Source organism: Ailuropoda melanoleuca, chromosome X (genome assembly GCF_002007445.2).
Source record: "Ailuropoda melanoleuca isolate Jingjing chromosome X, ASM200744v2, whole genome shotgun sequence".
Lineage (NCBI taxonomy): Eukaryota > Metazoa > Chordata > Mammalia > Carnivora > Ursidae > Ailuropoda > Ailuropoda melanoleuca.
Window position 1 is genome coordinate 83,447,661 of NC_048238.1, and position 20,928 is coordinate 83,468,588.

At 41.4% G+C, this 20,928-nt stretch overlaps 1 protein-coding gene across 1 annotated transcript in view; it reads right to left on the reverse strand.

Annotated features, from left to right (window-relative positions):
* Positions 1–20,928, reverse strand: part of KIAA1210 (KIAA1210 ortholog) — a 47,060-nt gene that overhangs the window by 8,331 nt on the left and 17,801 nt on the right. The window contains exon 6 of the mRNA XM_034649873.1: positions 14,185–14,340. Coding sequence (XP_034505764.1) covers positions 14,185–14,340 — 156 coding nt within the window. The remainder of the gene's footprint in view (positions 1–14,184; positions 14,341–20,928) is intronic.

Here is a 20,928-nt window from a genome sequence, read left to right on the forward strand (position 1 = left end):
GAGGAACTGGGTGCCCCCGCCCCCAAGGAGGTGGGGATGGAGCCTGTCACCTTGTCCTCGTGGCTGGCCTCCACCTGTCCCAACTATCTGATCCCAGGGCTCCCAGTTCAGTTCCTCCGTAGGAGCTTCAAACTGGTCTCCTCTGGGCTTCTTGACATAGCATTCTCTACACCTCAAAGACACACGCCAGAGCACCTCTCACTCCTGAGAAGCTCCCAATATCGGTGTCAGGAGAGCCCCTCTGAAGGCCAGGTGGTGAACCATCTCTCTCCTGGACACTGATGGCGAAGGACACCGTTCGGCAGGTGCACACAATCTCTGTCTTGGTTTACTCACTAGCTCTTTCCAAACCAGCTTTCCACAGCACCAGGGGCCACTTTGGCATTTGCAGCCTTCGCATCTCTCCATACATCCCCACCACTATCCGGTGATAACCTTAGCTACTATCTCCGTTCCAAGTATGGTTCTTTTATGGCCCATGATTCCAATGCCTGGGGCACAACACGGTGCTAATGGGTCAGGCCAATGAGAGATCCAGGTCACTGTTCTGCTTGTGATTGTAGGAAAAGGGGGAAAGGAATGCTAGTTTTCTTTGGTGGGGACAGTCACGCAAAATGAGGAGTGGCCCCCAGTCCTGTTCTAACTTCTTTATGCCACTCTCATCCATGAATTTCTAGAACACCTCTTCTGGGCACTGTATATTTGCTTGTATTATCTCTAGGAATTGTTCATTTAATCCTCGGTGTACAGAGTAAGGTCTCTTATTTTGTTCTGACATGTGCTCGTGCTTCAGGGCAGTCTTAGGAGTTCCCGTATTTGGGGACTGGATGACGACATCTATCCTCCCACTAACCTCACATGATCTGTCTCCCAGTGGCCTCTGTGACTGTGTCTCCTATCACCTTCTGCTCCAGACACACTGCTGGTTTGCTGCACCTCAAACACTGCATGTGTGCCCTTCCCTCGGGGCATCTGTGCTTGCTGTTCCTTCTGTCCGGCATGCTCTTCCCCCGTGTTCATGTGGCTGCCTCTCTCACTTCCTTCAGGTCTTCATACACAAGCCACCTTCTCGCGCACTCCTTCCCTGGCTAACCCAGTCAAAATTTTATCCCTCCGTCCTGACACGTCATCATCCCCTTCCCTGTGTTGTTTTCTTTCTCCTTGGCACTTCTATCACTAATTCACTGTGTATTTTGCTTATTTATCTTGTGTTTATTGTCCATATCCCCCACAGCAACTATAAACTCCATGAAGAAGGGTTTTCACTTGTTTTTATTTACCACAGCATCCCTAACACCTAGAAACGTGCTGGGACATGGTAGTTGCTCCATAAATGTTTGTGGAACTGGTGAACTGATTATATTAAAAGTTTCCACCAGATGTTGCCTTTCTGAGAAAGCTCCTTGGTTCTCTGTAGCATTTTAAGTTACTCCTTCTGAAACCTCACTAGCTCCACCCAAAGGTAAATGGAAAATTCAAGGAGGTCTGGGGATCCAGAAACCCTAAAGGGACACCGTGCAGCTGGCTTTCTCCGAAAATGAACTTATGATGGCTAGACAGCAAGCAAAGGCACACTGAATTCAAAGAATTTTTCAATTTGGTTGGCATCCTAAACCTTGTAGTGCAAACACTACAGACAAAAGCGCCGTTTCGTGAAACTCACTCTACAGCAAAACAAAAAAATCAGGCTCGGCAAAATTCTGGCAAATGGTAGACTGAGTGTGTGCAGGAGAGAGCTTAGCTGTCCCCAACCACAGCCTAAGCCAAGCGTCCATCAAACTTAATAATAGCCACTAGTCTCCCCGTGCTTGATTTACTCTCGTTAAGGAATCTTTGGGTATTAGATCTAAACCCAGACCCACAGCTATCTTCAAAACAGAGCTAAAAATAAGAGAGCAAAGCCATCAAGCGTTATCCCCACCTGTCTACGGCACTCCAGCTCAGGCACGTGACTCAAAACAGCCCTAAGGGGATCTCTGTCATTGAGTTTAGAGTTTGTAGTATGGGTAGAGAGTATGTGTATGTTTTACAACTTCCTGAAACTCATAAGTGAATTAAAAAACAGTTCATTAAATAAATGATTCAAATACACCCTCTGGAACTCTGGGCAGTGTTCCTGAAAGTATGGTCTGGGATTCCCCCAACCCCCAGCATCAGAATCACCTGGAGTGAGTGTTGAAAAAAATACGTTTTAAAGGACACATCAAGATCTGATGAATAAGACTATCAGGGGAGGGGCCTCACTCTCCAAGTGAGTCTTCTGGGGTGTGAATCACTCCTCTCTGGCATGCTGAGAAAGGATCTTATTTTCAAACAGAAGCACAGCAAAATCCTAAATAACCCTACCAGTTGCCTCAGGAGAGGAACCAGCAATATCTGGATTCCCTTTCGGTGGTGGGGCCCCTTCTTAGGCCCTACCTTTTCCTTCAGCCATATTGGTTAAAAGAAACCTAGAGAAGTTACCACAGGAGCCAACCAGAAGATTTTATGAGCTACCCAGGAAAAGCAAGCCTAATCCCTTCCTGGCAGGTTTCTGAAAGAAAATCAAGTGAAGAAAATGGGACTCCTTTCTTTACTCTTCCTTTCCCTCATGCAACCCTTTCCTTCCCTCCCTGCACTCTGAGAGCCAACATACCTTCTCTCTACCCAGTGCGCATATTATTAAGGAAGGACAAGATGTTTTCATTCCTTCTCCTGTGTTTTAAAGGGGAGTTAGCACAGACAGCTTCTGAGTAACAGCTAGAGTTAAATGAGCTCCTTTTGCCTCAACATCTGGGAGAGGTGACACGCCTGGCCCCTACTAACCCAGAATCTTCCTGGGGAAGGAACCTGGGTCAGGCTTCGGGCCGGAGGAAGGGATCCTTCAGCCCTGGTTGGTAGTGGTGCGGGATACCCCTTTGTGTTAGTTCAGATAAAGGCTGCTCTTTGGAAAATTAAAACACATTTTAGCTCCCCTTTTTCCCTTCTGTCAAAGTGCAAAATATTTCAGTCAATAACACACTCCTTTGGTCATCTTTTTGATGGTTTCTTTATCTGTTGTTTGATGCTGGAGTCTCCCCCTTTTCTTTTAACTGTTGATAAGAAACACTTGAGGGAGGCCAGAGAGCACTTTGCTGATTCTTGGAACAAAGGAGAGCCCCTATTGTTACGTCTTAAATAAGGGCATGAACTGGTGGCTATTTGGGCCCAGATTTCATCAAGCATTGGGCCCCAAAAGCTGTCACCCCGGGGAAGAGCTCCTTCTGAGACTGCGGGACGTTCTGACACTAGACGTTGGAGAGCTGTGTTCTGTGTGAGCCATTCAGCCAAAGGCTCAAAGGGCAAGTAGCCACTGAAAGCTCTCCAGAAGGAGCAGCAGCTCTTGGTGGGAACAGTGGTTCTCAGTGGGAGGCTTCTCTCCAAGATGTACCGACACAGGGCATGAGACCCGATATTGGCTATTAGGATTTTCATTTCCCAGGTGTGTCATTGGGTGTCTGTGCCCATTCCTGAGAATTCCTGTGCAACTGCTGCTTCACTCAGAATCTCTGTTTCATAAAAGCTGTTGTGGCCACCATTTTGCCAACCAGAAAGTTCTGGGAGGTGGACTTTCACATATTCCCTGCAGCCCCCCTCCTCTGGCCATCTCTTCAATTTCTTAACTAGTATGGAGAAGGAAGACCAGGAACTTTGGAATTGAAGAGGCCTGAATTTGAGGTCCTAGTCATGCCATTTACTCGTCGTTTGACCTGGGACAAGTTACTTGGCCTCTTTGAGCCTCCGTTTCTATGTCTCTAAAACATATCTCTGTGTCTCTAAAACACTGTCTCTAAAAGGAATAATCCTAATATACAATTCAGTGTGCTGTTGTAAGGATGGAATTCAACAAGCCAGGGGAAGTGCCTTTCAGAGAAGAAAGTCTCAGTAAGTGTGAGCGCCTGTCACTGTCGTGGATGTTGGTTGTACAAACTTAGAGAGCTGCTGGAGTCCACATGGTTTGGTGAAAAGTTGTATAAATTTAGGAAGGACTCCTGGGTTTGAATCCCAGCTCTGTCTCTGGTTGGCTCTGCACCCTTGGCCAAATCATTCCACCTCTCTTGAACCTGTTTTTTTTTTCACCTAAAACAGGAATAATGCTCTCTTCCCCATCTATCTTACAGAGTTCCTGAGACAATCAAATGCATCTATACATACAAAATCCCTTTGTAAGCTACAAATGTCTATGCAACAGTGGCGAGGGGGGCATTATGCTCTCCTTTGATGTCACCGGAGAATTAAAAATAATATCACTGGGCTTCAGAGACCTATTTGTAAATAATAATGGTGAATTATGGAGTAGGCCATCAGGAGTAAAGCAAAAGACATGACAAGGAGGCAGCTTTGCAGCCATCTAAATGAACGCTTCAGTAGCCAATATGATGGAATAACTGGCAGCTGCTTATCCCCCACCATGTTCGATAGTGACATCTACCCTGCGGTGGAACTGAAGCCTGGGTGTTTAATCAGCTCAAATTTTAAGCACCTAAGTAGCTGATACACCCCTTTCTCAAGAGTGAAAACTGATTGGTTTGCATTTGCATGGCTTAGATGAGCTGGGCTGGAAGAGTGGCAGGGGTCAGGGACATGCTAAGTAGGAGGGTCCTCTGGTCCAAGGGTGGGTGAAAGATAGTCTGTGGGGTGGATGAGTCAGGCCCTGCTAAGGCGGACTGCCTGCTGGGGGAGCCCTGAGCTTGCATCTCTCTGTGCTCTAAGCGCTGAGGCCAAGCCAAGAGCTGAGGCCAAGCCGAGAGTCACAGTGAATCATTATGGCGCATATGCTCAAAAGAGATAGCTGTTCACCCTCATTGCCAGTCTTGCCTGTACTCAAAGAACTGGAGCCCCTGAACTGGGACAGAGGGCTGGGAGGCCCCCCGGGAGGAAGATCAGTCAGGGAAGAAACAGCAAGTTTTGCCAAACCAAAACTCAAAGGGGAGAAAGCACTCAACCCTTCACTCAGGGAAATGTGGAAGGAATAGGCAGAGACAGCAAGGCTTGCGGAAATCCTTCCTACACTGCCCCCAGTAGTTTGAAGGAAAAAGCGAGCCTAGGGTAAAAGGTCTTCTGTGTCCTTTCAAAATTCTCTCTTTATCTCTACTTTTTGCCATTTTAATTATTACAGGTCTTGGGATCCTTGAAGGAGCACGTGTTTCCCCTCTGCCACCAGCAGGGGACAGCAGCTTAGAGAAGAAAATAAAACAGCCAGCTTGGAAAGACATCACCCTCCCCCCAAAAAACCTCAGGTATCTTTCAGTCTGACTTCCCTACTTGGATGACGTGGTTTTCCGCCTAGCTCCCTAGTGGATCCTCAGTGAAAAGGCAGGTGGAGCTGGGTTTGTGGGAAAACCTCTGGGGATAGACAACTTGGGGGTCATCGTTTACGGGAAGCTTAGAGTAGCATCCAGGCCAGCACATCTGGCGGGATGGTGATTACAGCTGTTTCTCAGGATGCCGCTGCTGTTGCTGTTGCTGCCGCCTGCTCTTCTCGTGTTCACCACAGTGAACTAATGAACCAGAGAGCATGGCAGAAACGGCTAAGAGACTCTCATGCCTAGGGGTGGGAGGGGTTTGACCCTTCAGCCCAAGAACAGACTTTCGGCCTGGCAGCCCAACATTTAACCTCTTGCAAGCAACCTGACTGAATACTTGCATTTACTAATAGAAAGTTTGTTACATTTAAGCAGGGCAAATGTTTAGACTGATGCTTGGGAATGCTGACTATAAATAATTTAACTCTATTGACCTATAAAATACATAGACTACTCAAATTAACAGAAAGAGAAAACCCTGTGACTTCAAATGTTACCTAATTTTTAAAATTTACCCCCCAAGGTAAATACTAAGAAAAGAATTTAAAAATATAGAGAGAAGGAAATAAGAAGGGAATGAAAATGGGTACACTGGGGCGTCTGGGTGGCTCAGTCGGTTAAGTGTCTGCCTTTGGCTCAAGTCATGATCTCAGAGTCCTGGAATGGAGCCCTACATCGGGCTCCCTGCTCAGTGGGGACTCTGCTTGTCCGTCCCCTTTCTCTCTACCCCTCCCCCTGCTTGTGCTCTCTTTGTCTCTCTCTCAAATAAATAAGTAAAATCTTAAAAAAAAAGAAAGAAAGAAAATGGGTACACTAAGACAAAGCAATTAAATCCAAAAGAAGGTAGCAGTGGAAGAACTGAGGAACAAAAAAGATACAAGATACGCAAGGAAAAAAGATCAAAATGACAGCAGTAAGTGCTTTATTAGTGATTACTACGAATGTAAATAAATTAAACTCTTGAATCAAAAGGCAAAAATTGGCAAGATGGATTTAAGAAATATGATCTCTTTATATGCTGTATACAAGAGACTCACTTTAAATCCAAAGACACAAATAAGTTGAAAGTGAAAGGACGATAAAAGATATTCAAAGCAAATAGTAACCAAAAGAGCCAGGTGGCTACACCAGTATCAGACAAAATAGACTTTAACTCAAAATTGTTATAGGATATCGATATGGACCTAATAAAAGGATCAATCCATCAGGAAGAAAGAACAATCATAAGCACGTACACCCCAAACAACAAGGCCCCCTAAATACATGAAAAAAAATGGACAGAACTGAAAGGAGAAATAGTTCTACAATGTAGTTACAGACTTCAGTATCCCATTTTCAATAGTAAATAAACAATTAGACAGAAGATCAATAAGGAAATAGAGGACTTGAAACAATACTATAAACCAAGTAAATCTAACAGATATATATAGAACATTCCATACAGCAAGAGCATAACGCATATTCTTCTGAAGTACACTGGAACATTCTTCTGGGTAGACCATATGTGAGGCCACAAAATAAGTCTTAATAAATTTTAAAAGATGGAGATCATACAAAGCATCTTCTCTAACTACAATGGATTGAAACCAGAAATCAATAACAGAAGGAAAGCTGGAAAATTCACAAATAGGTGGAAATTAAACAATGCAGCTATAAGCAACCAATGGATCAAAGAAGAAATCAAAAGGAAAGTTAGAAAATACTTTGACGTGAATAAAAACTAAAACACAACATAAAAAAAATAAATGTGATACAGTAAAAACAGTCCTTGGAAATGTATAGATATACATGCCTGTGTTAACAAAGAAGAAAGATCACAAATCAATACTGTAAGGAACTAGAAGAAGAAGACTAAACCCAAAGCTAGCAAAAGGAAGGAGATAATAAAGATTAAGGCAGAGATAACAATAAGGGGAATAAAGAAACAACAGAGAAAAATCAATGAAACCAAAGGTGGGTTCCTTGAAAAGTAAGATGACATTGACAAATTTTTAGCTAGATTCACTAAGGCAAAAGAGAGAAGACACAAATTACTAAAATCAGAAGTGAAAGAGGACTATCACTACTGACCTTAAAGAAATAAGAAGAATTATAAAGCAATACTACACGTAATTATATATCAACAAATTAGATAACCTAGAAGAAAGGGATACATTCCTAGACACACCCAAATTACCAAAATTGACCCAAGAAGAAATAGAAAATCTGAATTGACCTATAACAAGTAAAGAGATTGAATCAGTAATCAAAACTTCCCAACAACAACAACAAAACCCAGGACCAGATGGCCTCACTGGTGAATTCTACCAAACTTTTAAGGAATAATTCACACCAATCCTTAACAAATATTTCAAAAACAATGGAAGAGGGAACACTTCCTGATTCTGCAAGGCCAGCACTGCCATGATTCCAAAGCCAGATAAAGGTATCACGAGAAAAGAACACTATAGACCTATATCCCTCATAAAAACACATCCAAAAATGCTAGCGAACCAAATCCAACAGCATATTAAGACAACTGTATAGCATGACCAGCTGGGATTTACCCCAGGATTGCAAGGAGGTTTGCATATGAAAATCACTCAATGAAATATACCATATTAATAAAATGAAGGAAAAAATAACATGATCCCACCATCCAACTGATGCAGAAAAGCATATGACAAAATCTGATATCTTTTCATGCTAAAAACACCTAACAAACTAGGGATAGAACGCATATGTGAAAAATCCATAGCTAACATCATACTCAATGGTGAAAGACTGAAATCTTTCCCCCTAAGATCAAGAATAAGACACCATTTTTATGCAACATTCTACTGGAAGTTCTAGCCAATTAGGCAAGGAAAAGAAACAGAAAGCATGCAAATTGGAAAGGAAGAAGTAAAACTATCTCTATTTACAAATGACATAATCTCATACATAAAAAATTATATATATATAGTTGTAGTCAATATAATTATAATGGATAGTCAGGTGGGGAATTTCAAAGAGAAATGGAAACTATAAAAAAGGAACCAAACAGAAATTCCTAGAACTGAAAATTACAATGTTTAGGGAAAAAAATTCCCAGATAGATTTTGCATTCTCATCAAGGCAGAAGAAAATACCAAGTGAATTTATACGGAGAAGTCAATAAAAAAGGCATAATATAAAGAAAAGAAACTAAAAGATTAACAAAAAATAAAATTCTAAAGAATCCCCATAAATGTAGGAGTGCTAATAAATGAATTAATCAAAATTAAAAGATAAAGGATCAACACACAAAAATCAGTTGAACTTCTATACACTGGGCATGAGCAATCTAAAAAGGTAATTAAGAAAGCACTTCCATTCACAACGGCTTCAAAAAGAATAAAATACTCAGAAATAAGTTTAACCAAAGTGGTATGAGACTTGTACACTATAAACTACAAAACATCACTGAAAGAAATTAAAGACCTAAATAAATGAACAGACATCCTGTGTTCATGAATTGGAAGACTACTGTTAAGATGGTGATACTCGCCAAAGTGATCTAAAAACTCAATGCAATCCCTATCAAAATCCCAATGTGCTTTTTAAAAAAAATTTTTTTAAAAGATTTTGTTTACTTATTTGAGAGAGAAAGTTCGTAAGACCTGGGGGAGGGGCAGAGAGAGAAGCAGACTCCCTGCTGAGCATGGAGCCTGACGTGGGGCTCGATCCTAGGACCCTGCGATCATGACCTAAGCTGAAGTCAGACGCTTAACTGACTGAGTCATGCAGGTGCCCCTCCCAGTGTGCTCTTTAGAAGATATGGAAAAACTTATTGTGAAATTGATATGGAATTGCAAGGGACCCCAAAAAGCCTAAATGATCTTAAAGAAAAAAAGGAACAGAATAGGAGGATTCTCACTTCCTGATTTTGAACTTCGCTACAAACTAACAGTAATCAAGACAGTGGGGTACTGGCATAAGCAGAGACATACAGATCAATGGAAGAGAACTGAAAGCCCAAAAATAAATCCATTCATCTGTGGTTGACTGATTTGCAACAAGCATTCCAAGAACGTTAAATGGAGGAAATAACAGTTTTTTTCAACAAATGGTGCTGGGACAACTGGGTAGCCACGTGCAAAAGAATGAAGTGAGATCCTCTCTCACACCATATATAAAAAAGAACTCAAAATGGATCAAAGACCTAAATATAAGAGCTTAAAATCTTAGAAGAAAACATAGGGGCAAATCCTTATGATCTTAGATTGGGCAATGGTCTCTTTGCTATGACACTAAAACTACAAGTACCAAAAGAAAAAAAAATCAATAAATTGGACTTCATCAAAATTAAAATATGTTTTAAAATATTATTCTTTTGAGAGAATTAAAAGACAACTCACAGAATGGGTGAAGTATTTGCAAATCATATATCTGAAAAGGGTCTCGTATCCAGAATATATAAAGAACTCATAACTCAACAAAAAAAAAAACTGAACAACACAATTAAAAATGGGCAAAGGCTTAAAGTTTGTACCTGTAGACAACTTTCACCCATGTTACCCAACCCCAACCTTGCCTTGGGCAACTACCAATCTCTTCTCTGTATCTGTGAGTCTGTGTTTTGTTTTATTTTGACTTATACTTTCCACATATAAACGAAGTTATGCTGTATTTGTCTTTGTCTGACTTGCTTCACTTAAGATAATAACCTCCGGGTCTATCCACATTGTCAAAAATGGCAGGATTCCGTTCTTTTTTATGGCTGAGTAGTGTTCCTTGTATATACAACATTTTAACCATTCATTTATCAATGGGCATTTAGGTTGTTTCCATATCTTTACTATTGTAAATAATGCTGCAGTGAGCACAGGGGTGCAGATATCATTTTGAATTTGTGTTTTTGTTTTCTTTGGATAGATAGCCAGCAGAATTGCTGGATCATATGGTAATTCTATTTTTAATTTTTGAGGAACTTCCATACTGTTTTCCATAGTGGCTGCACCAACTTATATACATTTCCACCAACAGTGCACAAGCGTTCCCTACTCTTCATGTCCTTGCCAAGACTTGTTATTTCTTGTATTTTTGTTAATAGCCATTCTGGCTATCTATAAAGTGATACACGATTGTGGTTTTAATTTGCATTTCCCTGGTGATTACTGACGTTGAGCATCTTTTCATGTGCCTGATGGCCATCTATATGTCTTTTTTGGAAAAATGTCTATTCGGACCCTTTTTCCATTTTTTAAAATTAGATTGTTTTTATTATTGAGTTGTAGGAGTTCTTTAAATATTTTGGGTATCAACTACTTATTAGATATATGATTTGCAAATATCTTTTCACTTTCAGTAGATTGTCTGGTTTGTTAATAATTTCTTTCACTGTCTCACTGTGCAGAAGTTTTTGTTTTGTTTTTGTTCGTTTTTTAGTTCACTTTTGCTTTTGTTTCCCTTGCCTTTGGAATCAGATCCAAAAAAAACATTTCTAAGAAAAGGTGCTTACTGCCCATATTCTCTTCTAGGGATTTTATGGTTTTAGGTCTTACACGAGAGTCTTTAATCCATTTTGAATTAATTTTTGTTTATGATATGTGATAATGGTCCATTTCCATTCTTTTGCTTGTGACTGTCTAGGTTTCCCAACACAGCATTTATTGAAGAGACTGTCTCTCTCCATTATATATTCTTGCTTGCTTTGTCATAAATTAATGGACCATATATTAGTGGATTTATTTCTGAGCTGTCTTTTTTTTTAAGATTTATTTATTTATTTATTTGAGAGAGAGCGCGTAGGGAGGGGGTAGAGGGAAAGGTTGAGAGAGAACCTCAAGCAGACTCCTTGCTGAGTGCAGAGCCCAATGCAGGGCTGGATCTCACAACCCTGACAACATGACCTGAGCCGAATTCAGGGGTCAGATTCTTAACTGACTGAGACACCCAAGTGTCTCTATTTCTGAGCTTTCTGTTCTCCTCCACTGATCTGTGTATCCGATTTTCCGCCAGCACCAAAATTGTTTTGGCTATGTGGGGTGTTTTGTACTTCCATACAAATTTTATGATTATTTGTTCTAGTTCTGTAAAAAAAAAAAATATTGTTAGAATTTTGACAGAGATTGTGTTGAATCCGTGGATTGCTTTGGGTAAATGGACATTTTACAACTCTTCCAACCCATGAGCATGGAATATCTTCCCATTTATTTGTGTCATCTTCAGTTCTTTTCATCAATGTCTTATAGTTATCATTCTACAGGTCTTTTGCATCCTTGGTTAAATTTATTCCTAGGTATTTTATTTTTTTTTGACAAGATTGTAAATGGGATTGTTTTCTTGGTTTCTTTTTATGATTGCTTGTTATTAGTGTATAGAACAGCTAGATTTTTGTGTATTGATTTTGTATCTTGCAAATTTACTGACTTATTTTATTAGTTCTAACAGGTTTTTTTGGCAAGTATTTAGAGCCTTGTATATATAGTATCATGTCATCTGCAAAGAGTGATATTTTTACTCCTTCTTTTTCAATTTGTGTGACTTTTATTTCCTTTTCTTATGCAATTGCTACGGTCAAGACTTCCAGTACTATGTTGAATAAAAGTGTGGATAGTGAACATCCTCGTCTTGTTCGTGATCTTAGAGGGAAAATGTTCACTTTTCACAATTAAATATGATACTAGGTGTGTGTGTTTGTCATGTATAGCCTTTGTTATGTCGAGGTATGTGGGATTTTCTATCATAAATGGATGTTGAATTTTATTAAATGCTTTTTCTGCATCTGCTGAGATAATTATATGATTTTTATCTTTCATTTTGTTAATGTGACATATCGCGTTGATTGATTTGTGGATGTTGAACCATCCTTGTATCCTTGGAATGAATCCCACTTTATTGTGGTGTGTGATCCTTTTCCTGTATTGATAAATTTGTTTTGTTCATACTTTGTTAAAGATCTTTGTATCTATGTTCATCAAAAAAAATGGGCAAAGGACTTGAATACACCTTTTTCCAAAGAAAGATATACAAATGGCCAATAAGCACATGTAAAGATGCTTAACATCGTTAGCCACTAGGGAAATGCAAATCAAGACCACAATGAGATACCACTTCACAGCCACTGGAATGACTATTTTTTTTAAAAAAATGGAAAATAACAAGTGTTGGCCAGCATTCAGAGATATCAGAACCCTTATACATAAGCAGGGGGGATGTAAAGTGGTGTAGCTGCTGGGGAAAACAGTTTGGTGATTCCTCAAAAAGTTAAATATAGAATTACCATATGATCTAATAATTCCGCTCCTAGGTATGCATGCAAAAGACCTGAAAGCAAGTGGTCACAGAAAAACTTGTATATGAATGTTCAGCACAGCATTATTCACAATAACCAATAGGTAGATAGTACCCAAATGTCCATCAGTGGATGAACAGCTAAACAAAACATGGTATATCCGTACAGTGGAGTATTACTCAGCCATAAAAAGGATTGAAATACTACAACATGGATGAACCTCAAAAACATCATAGTAAGTGCAAGAAGCCACATGCAAAAGGCCACATACTATATGATTACATTCATATGAAGTACCCAGAATAGACAAATCCAGAGGCAGAAAGCAGACTGGTGGTTGCCAGGGGCTGAGAGGAGGGAGGAATGACGAGTGACCGCCTGGGTAAATATGGGGCTTCTCTTCAGGGGCACCAAAGCTATTCGGGAACTAGATGGTGGTGATGGTTGCATAGCACTGTGAATGTACTTAAAACCACAGAACTATACACTGTAACATGATCAATTTCATTATGTGCATTTTATCACAGTAAAAATGTTATTTAATTCAATCTTTCTACCAACTCAGACTATATTGTCTGATATGGCGGTATTCTGCAGAAAATACATAGAGTCTAAATCCATAAATCTGTGAGCTTCCATGTCCACTTACCACCTGCCTGTGCTTTAACCTTGTTCCTAACTTGATTGCTTTTTGTTGTTGCTGTTGACACATCTAACTGAAGCTGCTTCCCTCCATAGAATCTTCTAACACCAAAACAGTTTTGTGCTGATTGGCCAATTATCTTCATTATCAATTACCTTTCTGTTTACTTTTTAGTTCCCAAGGTTAATTGTTCTAAACTCTACTTCACTTTAAAAGTCCTTTCAAGTTTGGGGTGCCTGGGGGGCTCAGTTGGTTGAGCATCTGACTTGGTTTCAGCTCGGGTTGTGATCTCAGGGTGGTGGGATCGAGCCCCGGGTTGGGCCCCGCGTCGAGTCTGCTTGTCCGTCTCCCTCCGCCTTTGCCCCTCTGCTTTCTCTCTCATAGATAGATAGATAGATAGATAGATAGATAGATAGATAGATAGAATCTTCAAAAGTCCCTTCAAGTTCAACAACAACCAGTTAAATTAACCACACATTAGTTTGAGAATGGAAGTATTGACATGGGCACAATCTGCCAATTTTTCTATTGTTGATAGACATTATTTGGTTGACAAACCTACATGTATGAAATGCACATGCATGCCCTCCCATGTGTCAAATAAGTTTTCATATGGGTGTGTGTCTACCAAACAATACTACACAGCCTAATCTTTGAGATTTTGGCATTCAAAAACATAGAGGCTCTACTTGCATAAAAATCTCCATTGTTTTCTTCCCAAAATAACTGAAAACATCTGCAAACTATTATTGTTTTCTGAAATACTGTCTTCCATTGCTTATAAACTAAAGAGCCGATTATTTGTTTTGTGGAATTGGACAGAAAATGTAAACCACCATGCAAATCAAAAGTCAAAATGGCTGCTCCTTCCCCAAATGGCCTCCTAGTGCTAAACTACAGCAGAAGAGAGTGCAAGAGATTATGCCTCTGACCTGTGTCCCCCAGCCAAACCTACCACTTAGGATGGGGCTAACACTCACCTTTTTCAATGTCATGATCTTGGGTGGTGAAGTTTTCTTCTTTGGGGTCCTAGGTGACTCCTCATCAACAGAGATTTCTTCAAAGTCATCAGAGATTGTGTCAGATCGGATAAGAGGGGGGCTGTTACTGGACCGGCGTGGATGCAGTGAGGGGAGCTGTCAAGGAGGAGAGTAGAAGGAAAAAAGTTAAAACTTGTGTGCTTTCCTCCAAATTACTGGTATTCTCTTGTTGCTTAATGGTTGAAGGACTAAGACCCCAAAGTGAAAAAACAAGCCAAGGAAAGAATCTCCTTCCTCTCTGTCTTCACTTCTTGTACCTATGCAGACCAAAGACCCATAGCCTTGCGTCACGCTCTGGGTTGCTGCACACTTGTGCCAATCCCCAGAAAAAGACAGAAACTTTGAACTGCTCGTTTGATCAAAACCAGAATTCTGGTGTTATCTCTCTACTGATGTTAGCTATAAATCTTATTTGAGTCTGATCTTTGTTTTGATTTTGGCATTGTCTTTGGAAGGCCCAGTTCTTGTGGAGGTGAGTTTTGGGGTTAAGATCTAGGCTCGGTATCCAAACTACAATCCTTGCTCCTATCATTCCAGGAATTGTCTGGATCACATCCTGGCTCTGTGGGTTGTTTATCTTAATCCTGTCGAGATTGATCTTCTGGAATTAGTAAAAAATCTACAGAACTAACCCTCATTAGAATTGCTTTACTAGTTTTCCAAAGGGGATAAAATTGATCATTTGGGTTTTCCTTGGCCTTCAGCACACGAATTTAGTTCATTCCAGTTTGAACCTCATGGTACACTTGAATCTGAGGCACTGGTCTCTGCCATGGGCATTTTGGTGTGGATCAGAATCTCTGATCTTTAACAAATACTGGCTAAGCATCTACAGTGTGCCACACCCCATTCTAAGCATTGGGCCTACAGTAATGAACAAAACAAAATCTTCGCTGTCATGGAGGTGACATGCTTTCTTCTGTCTCCTGTTCAGGACATATGGCCCTCAAACCCTCAAAGCCAAAGGCAAGGGGCCCCAAGGAGGATTTGTCCAAGGTTCTGCCCCTGGAGAACTCCCGGCTAGGGTCTCAGGTGCCCCCTTATTACCACCAGGCCCCACTAGGGGCTCTTGAGAAGAAGTCTCGGAGCTTCACCAGCCCCAAGCCTGATTCTAATAACAATAATGACAATTAACTTTTACTGAGGGCTTTACTCTGTTTTCATCTGTATTAATTCCTTCCTTTTGTGTATTAATTCCTTCCTTTTGCTAGCTTTGGGTTTAGTTTGCTCTTCTCTTTCTGGTTCCTTCTGTTGAAAGGTTAGGTAGTTAGGTTATTGATTTGAGATCTTTCTCCCTGCCCGACAGTGAGTGTTCTTCATTGATGCACTTCATTCGAACCTTGCAACAATTCTTTGAAGCATCCGCTCTTGTGGGCCCCATTTTCCAGGTGGGGAAAACCAAGTCTGAGAGATGACATGGCTGGCCCTAATTCTCACGGTGGCCGAGCAAGCATTTGAAAGGTCTGCTTGCCTTTAGAGCCCGTGTTCTTAACCACTGTGCACTCCTGTCTCCTAATTGTAAGAGCCAGGAAGGGGATGGCCCATACTCAAGTTCGGGGACTTTAAAGGCAACGCCCAGAAGAGATGATGTGCCTCCTCCCTTAAGAAGGGCTGCAGAGGGAGAGTCAGGTCTGTGAGCAGTAAGCAAACTGCTTGGCAGGAGCCAGCTCGGCATTCCAAGATGGAGGAGGAGCAGGAGACCCAAAGTTTGTCTGGTCTCAGGAATTCAGCGAGAGAGCTACCAAACCATTCCGAATACCTATGAATGCAACTGGAGAATGAAGAAAAGAGTAGCAGAAACTCTATGAACAGAAAGGCAACCACTTTCTGCAAGGAGGAGAAAAGATGGAGGAGGAGTAGGCGACCCTTTCTCAGCTCCAAGTTGAGCTGGATATCTACCAGACCATTCTGAACACCCACAGAATCAGCCTGAGACGCAGGAAGATACATCTGGATCTCTACAAATGAACATCTCCAGTGCTGAGTATTGAGGGTTTCCTGAATATCAGCGCGGCAGGCCCCTCGCCCAGAAGTCAGGCTGAAAAATCAGGAAGCCGACATCCCTAAGGTCCCTATAAAACAAGTGCAAACTGCCTGTGACCCGCACCCTCAAGACAGCAGACTGAGACCGTGACCCGGGGGCGCACGCTACCAGACTTCTCACGGAACTCCGGAACTCCGGTGTGCTCACTGGATCCAGACTGAGACCGGGAGCTCCAGGAGCGCGCGCAGGGCGGCTGGTGGCTGGCGGGGTTAGAAACACAAAGGACAGAGACGCGCCGGCCCTGGAAGTGAGGGCTGGGACGCCAGCTGTGGGGCGCACAGCCCGGGATGCTGCAGGGTTGAGCAGCACCAACAGAAACAGAGTTAAAGTGGCGAGAACATCAGTGGAGAACAGGCCGCAATCCCTCTGTTCTGTGACAGAGGCTGAATTTCGGCTGCTACTGGTCTGGCTCTCAGAAGAGGCACAGCAGACCGCCAGGGAAAGCCGCCAGGGAACAAAAGCCTGGAAATACCGGCTCACAGGGTGCCCATCCCCATCCCCCCTCCCAGGGGACACGGAGACTGTACCCAAACAGGGTTTCCTGAGTATCGGCGCGGCAGGCCCCTCCCCCAGAAGGCAGGCTGAAAAATCAAGAAGCCCACAACCCAGGGCGCTTGAGTGGCACAGTCATTAAGTGCCTGTCTTCAGATTAGGGCGTAATCACAGCATTCTGGAAAGGAGTCCCTCATCGGGCTTCTCTGCTGGGAGCCTGCTTCTTCCTCTCCCACTCCCCTGCTTGGGTTCCCTTTCTTGCTGACTGTCTGTCTCTCTCTCTCAAATAAATAAATAAAATCTTTAAAGAAGAAGCCCACATCCCTAAGATCTCTATAAAACAAGGGTGCGCGGCCTGGGTCCCAGTCAATAATTTGGGCTCTGGACAACCCCGCAATCTCTCCTCATCAGAATGATGAGAAGGAGAAGTCCCCCCCAGCAAAGAAAAGATAATGAGTCTGTGGCGTCTGCCACAGAAATAATAGATTTGGATGTATCCAAATTATCAGAAATGGAATTCAGAGCAACAATGGTCAAGATGATGAGTAAACTTGAAAAAAGTATTAACAAAAATGTTACCGAGAATATAGAATCCCTAGGGGCAGAAATGAGAGAGAATCTGACAGAAATTAAAAATTCTATGAGCCAAATGCAGTCAAAACTAGAGGCTCTGACGGCCAGGGTCACCAAGGCGGAGGAACGCATTAGTGAATTGGAGGATGGGTTAGTAGAAGAAAAAACGAAAATAGAAATTGGTCTTAAAAAAATCCACGCCCACGAATGTAGATTACGGGAGATTACTGACTCTATGAAACGATCCAATGTCAGAATCATCGGCATCCCTGAAGGGGTGGAGAAAAACAGAGGTCTAGAAGAGATATTTGAACAAATTGTAGCTGAAAACTTCCCTAATCTAGCAAGGGAAACAAGCATTCGTGTCCAAGAGGCAGAGAGGACCCCATCCAAGCTCAACCAGGACAAACCTACGCCACGGCATGTCATAGTGCAATTCGCAAATATTAGATCCAAGGATACAGTATTGAAAGCGGCCAGGGCAAAGAAATTTCTCACGTACCAAGGCAAAGGTATCAGGATTACGTCAGACCTGTCTACAGAGACCTGGAATGAGAGAAAGGCTTGGGGGGGCATTTTTAAAGCTCTTTCAGAGAAAAACATGCAGCCAAGGATCCTTTATCCAGCAAAGCTGTCATTCAGAATTGATGGAGAAATAAAGACGTTCCAAAATCGCCAATCATTAACCAATTTCGTAACCACGAAACCAGCCCTACAGGAGATATTAAGGGGGGCTCTATAAAGGTAAAAAGGCCCCAAGAGTGATACAGAGCAGCAAGTCACAACCGATACAAAGACTTTAAAGAGAAATGGCATCATTAAAATCATATCTGTCAATAATCTCTATCAATCTAAATGGCTTAAACTCTCCCATAAAACGCCACAGGGTTGCAGATTGGATAAAAAGACATGACCCATCCATTTGCTGTCTACAAGAGACTCATTTTGAACCCAAAGATGCATTCAGACTTAGAGTAAGGGGATGGAGTACCATCTTCCACGCAAATGGACCTCAAAAGAAAGCTGGAGTAGCAATTCTCATATCAGATAGACTGGATTTTAAACTAGAGGCCATAGAGAGAGATACAGAAGGGCACTATATTATTCTTAAAGGAAGTATTCAACAAGTGGATATGACAATTATTAATATATATGCCCCCAACAGGGGAGCAGCAAGATACACAAGCCAACTCTTAACCAAAATAAAGAGACATATAGATAAGAACACAGTAATAGTAGGGGACCTCAACACCCCACTATCAGAAATAGACAGAACACCCTGGCAAAAACTAAGCAAAGAATCAAAGGCTTTGAATGCCATACTCGACGAGTTGGACCTCATAGATATATATAGAACACTACACCCCAGAACCAAAGAATACTCATTCTATTCAAATGCCCATGGAACATTCTCAAGAATAGATCATGCTCTGGGACACAAAACAGGTCTCAGCCAATACCAAAAGATTGAAATTATCCCCTGCATATTCTCAGACCACAACGCTCTGAAATTGGAACTCAACCACAAGGAAAAACCTGGAAGAAACTCAAACACTTGGAGGCTAAGAACCATCCTGCTCAAGAATGACTCGATAAACCAGGAAATCAAAAAACAAATTAAACAATTTATGGAGACCAACGAGAATGAATACACAACGGTCCAAAACCTATGGGATACTGCAAAGGCAGTCCTAAGGGGGAAATACATAGCCATCCAAGCCTCACTCAAAAGAATAGAAAAATCTAAAATGCAGTTTCTATATTCTCACCTCAAGAAACTGGAACAGCAACAGAGGGACAGGCCTAACCCACTGACAAGGAAGGAGTTGACCAAGATTAGAGCAGAAATCAATGAATTAGAAACCAGAAGCACAGTAGAGCAGATCAACAGGACTAGAAGCTGGTTCTTTGAGAGAATCCATAAAATTGATAGACCACTGGCAAAACTTGTCCAAAAACAAAGAGAAAGGACTGAGATTATTAAAATTATGACTGAAAAGGGAGAGGTCACGACCAGCACCATTGAAATTGCAAGGATTATTAGAAACTTTTATCAACAGCTATATGCCAAAAAACTAAACAATCTGGAAGAGATGGAGGCCTTCCTGGAAACCTATAAACTACCAAGACTGAAACAGGAAGAAATAGATTTCTTAAATAGGCCAATTAACTATGAAGAAATTGAGTCAGTGATAAACAACCTTCCAAATAATAAAACTCCAGGCCCAGACGGTTTTCCTGGGGAATTCTACCAAACATTCAAAGAAGAAATAATACCTATTCTCCTAAAGCTATTTCAAAAAATAGAAACAGAAGGAAAGCTACCAAACTCATTCTATGAGGCTAATATTACCTTGATCCCCAAACCAGGCAAAGACCCCCTCAAAAAGGAGAATTACAGACCGATTTCTCTAATGAATATGGATGCCAAAATCCTCAACAAGATCCTTGCTAATAGAATCCAACAGTACATTAAAAGGATTATCCATCATGACCAAGTGGGATTCATACCTGGGATGCAAGCATGGTTCAACACTCGCAAATCAATCAATGTGATACATCATATCAACAAGAAAAGACTCAAGAACCATATGATCCTCTCAATTGATGCAGAAAAAGCATTTGACAAAATACAGCATCCTTTCCTGATTAAAACCCTTCAGAGTGTAGGAATAGAGGGTACATTTCTCAATCTCATAAAAGCCATCTATGAAAAGCCTACTGCAAGCATTATTCTCAATGGGGAAAAGCTGGAAGCCTTTCCCTTAAGATCAGGAACACGACAAGGATGCCCACTCTCGCCACTATTATTCAACATAGTACTAGAAGTCCTTGCAACAGCAATCAGAAGACAAAAAGGGATCAAAGGTATCCAAATCGGCAAAGAAGAAGTCAAACTGTCTCTCTTTGCAGATGACATGATACTCTATATGGAAAACCCAAAGGAATCCACTCCCAAACTATTAGAAGTTATAGAACAATTCAGTAAGGTGGCAGGATACAAAATCAATGCCCAGAAATCAGTTGCATTTCTATACACGAATAACGAGACTGAAGAAAGAGAAATTAGGGAATCCATCCCATTTACAATAACACCAAAAACCATACGTTACCTTGGAATTAACTTAACCAGAGACGTAAAGGACCTATATCCTAGAAACTATAGATCACTTTTGAAAGATATTGAGGAAGACATAAAAAGATGGAAAAATATTCCATGCTCATGGATTGGAAGAATTAACATAGTTAAAATGTCCATACTACCCAGAGCAATCTACACTTTCAATGCTATCCCGATCAAAATACCGAGGACATTTTTCAAAGAACTGGAACAAATAGTCCTTAAATTTGTATGGAACCAGAAAAGGCCCCGAATCTCCAAGGAACTGTTGAAAAGGAAAAACAAAGCTGGGGGCATCACAATGCCGGATTTCGAGCTGTACTACAAAGCTGTGATCACAAAGACAGCATGGTACTGGCACAAAAACAGACACATCGACCAATGGAACAGAATAGAGAACCCAGAAATGGACCCTCGGCTCTTTGGGCAACTAATCTTTGATAAAGCAGGAAAA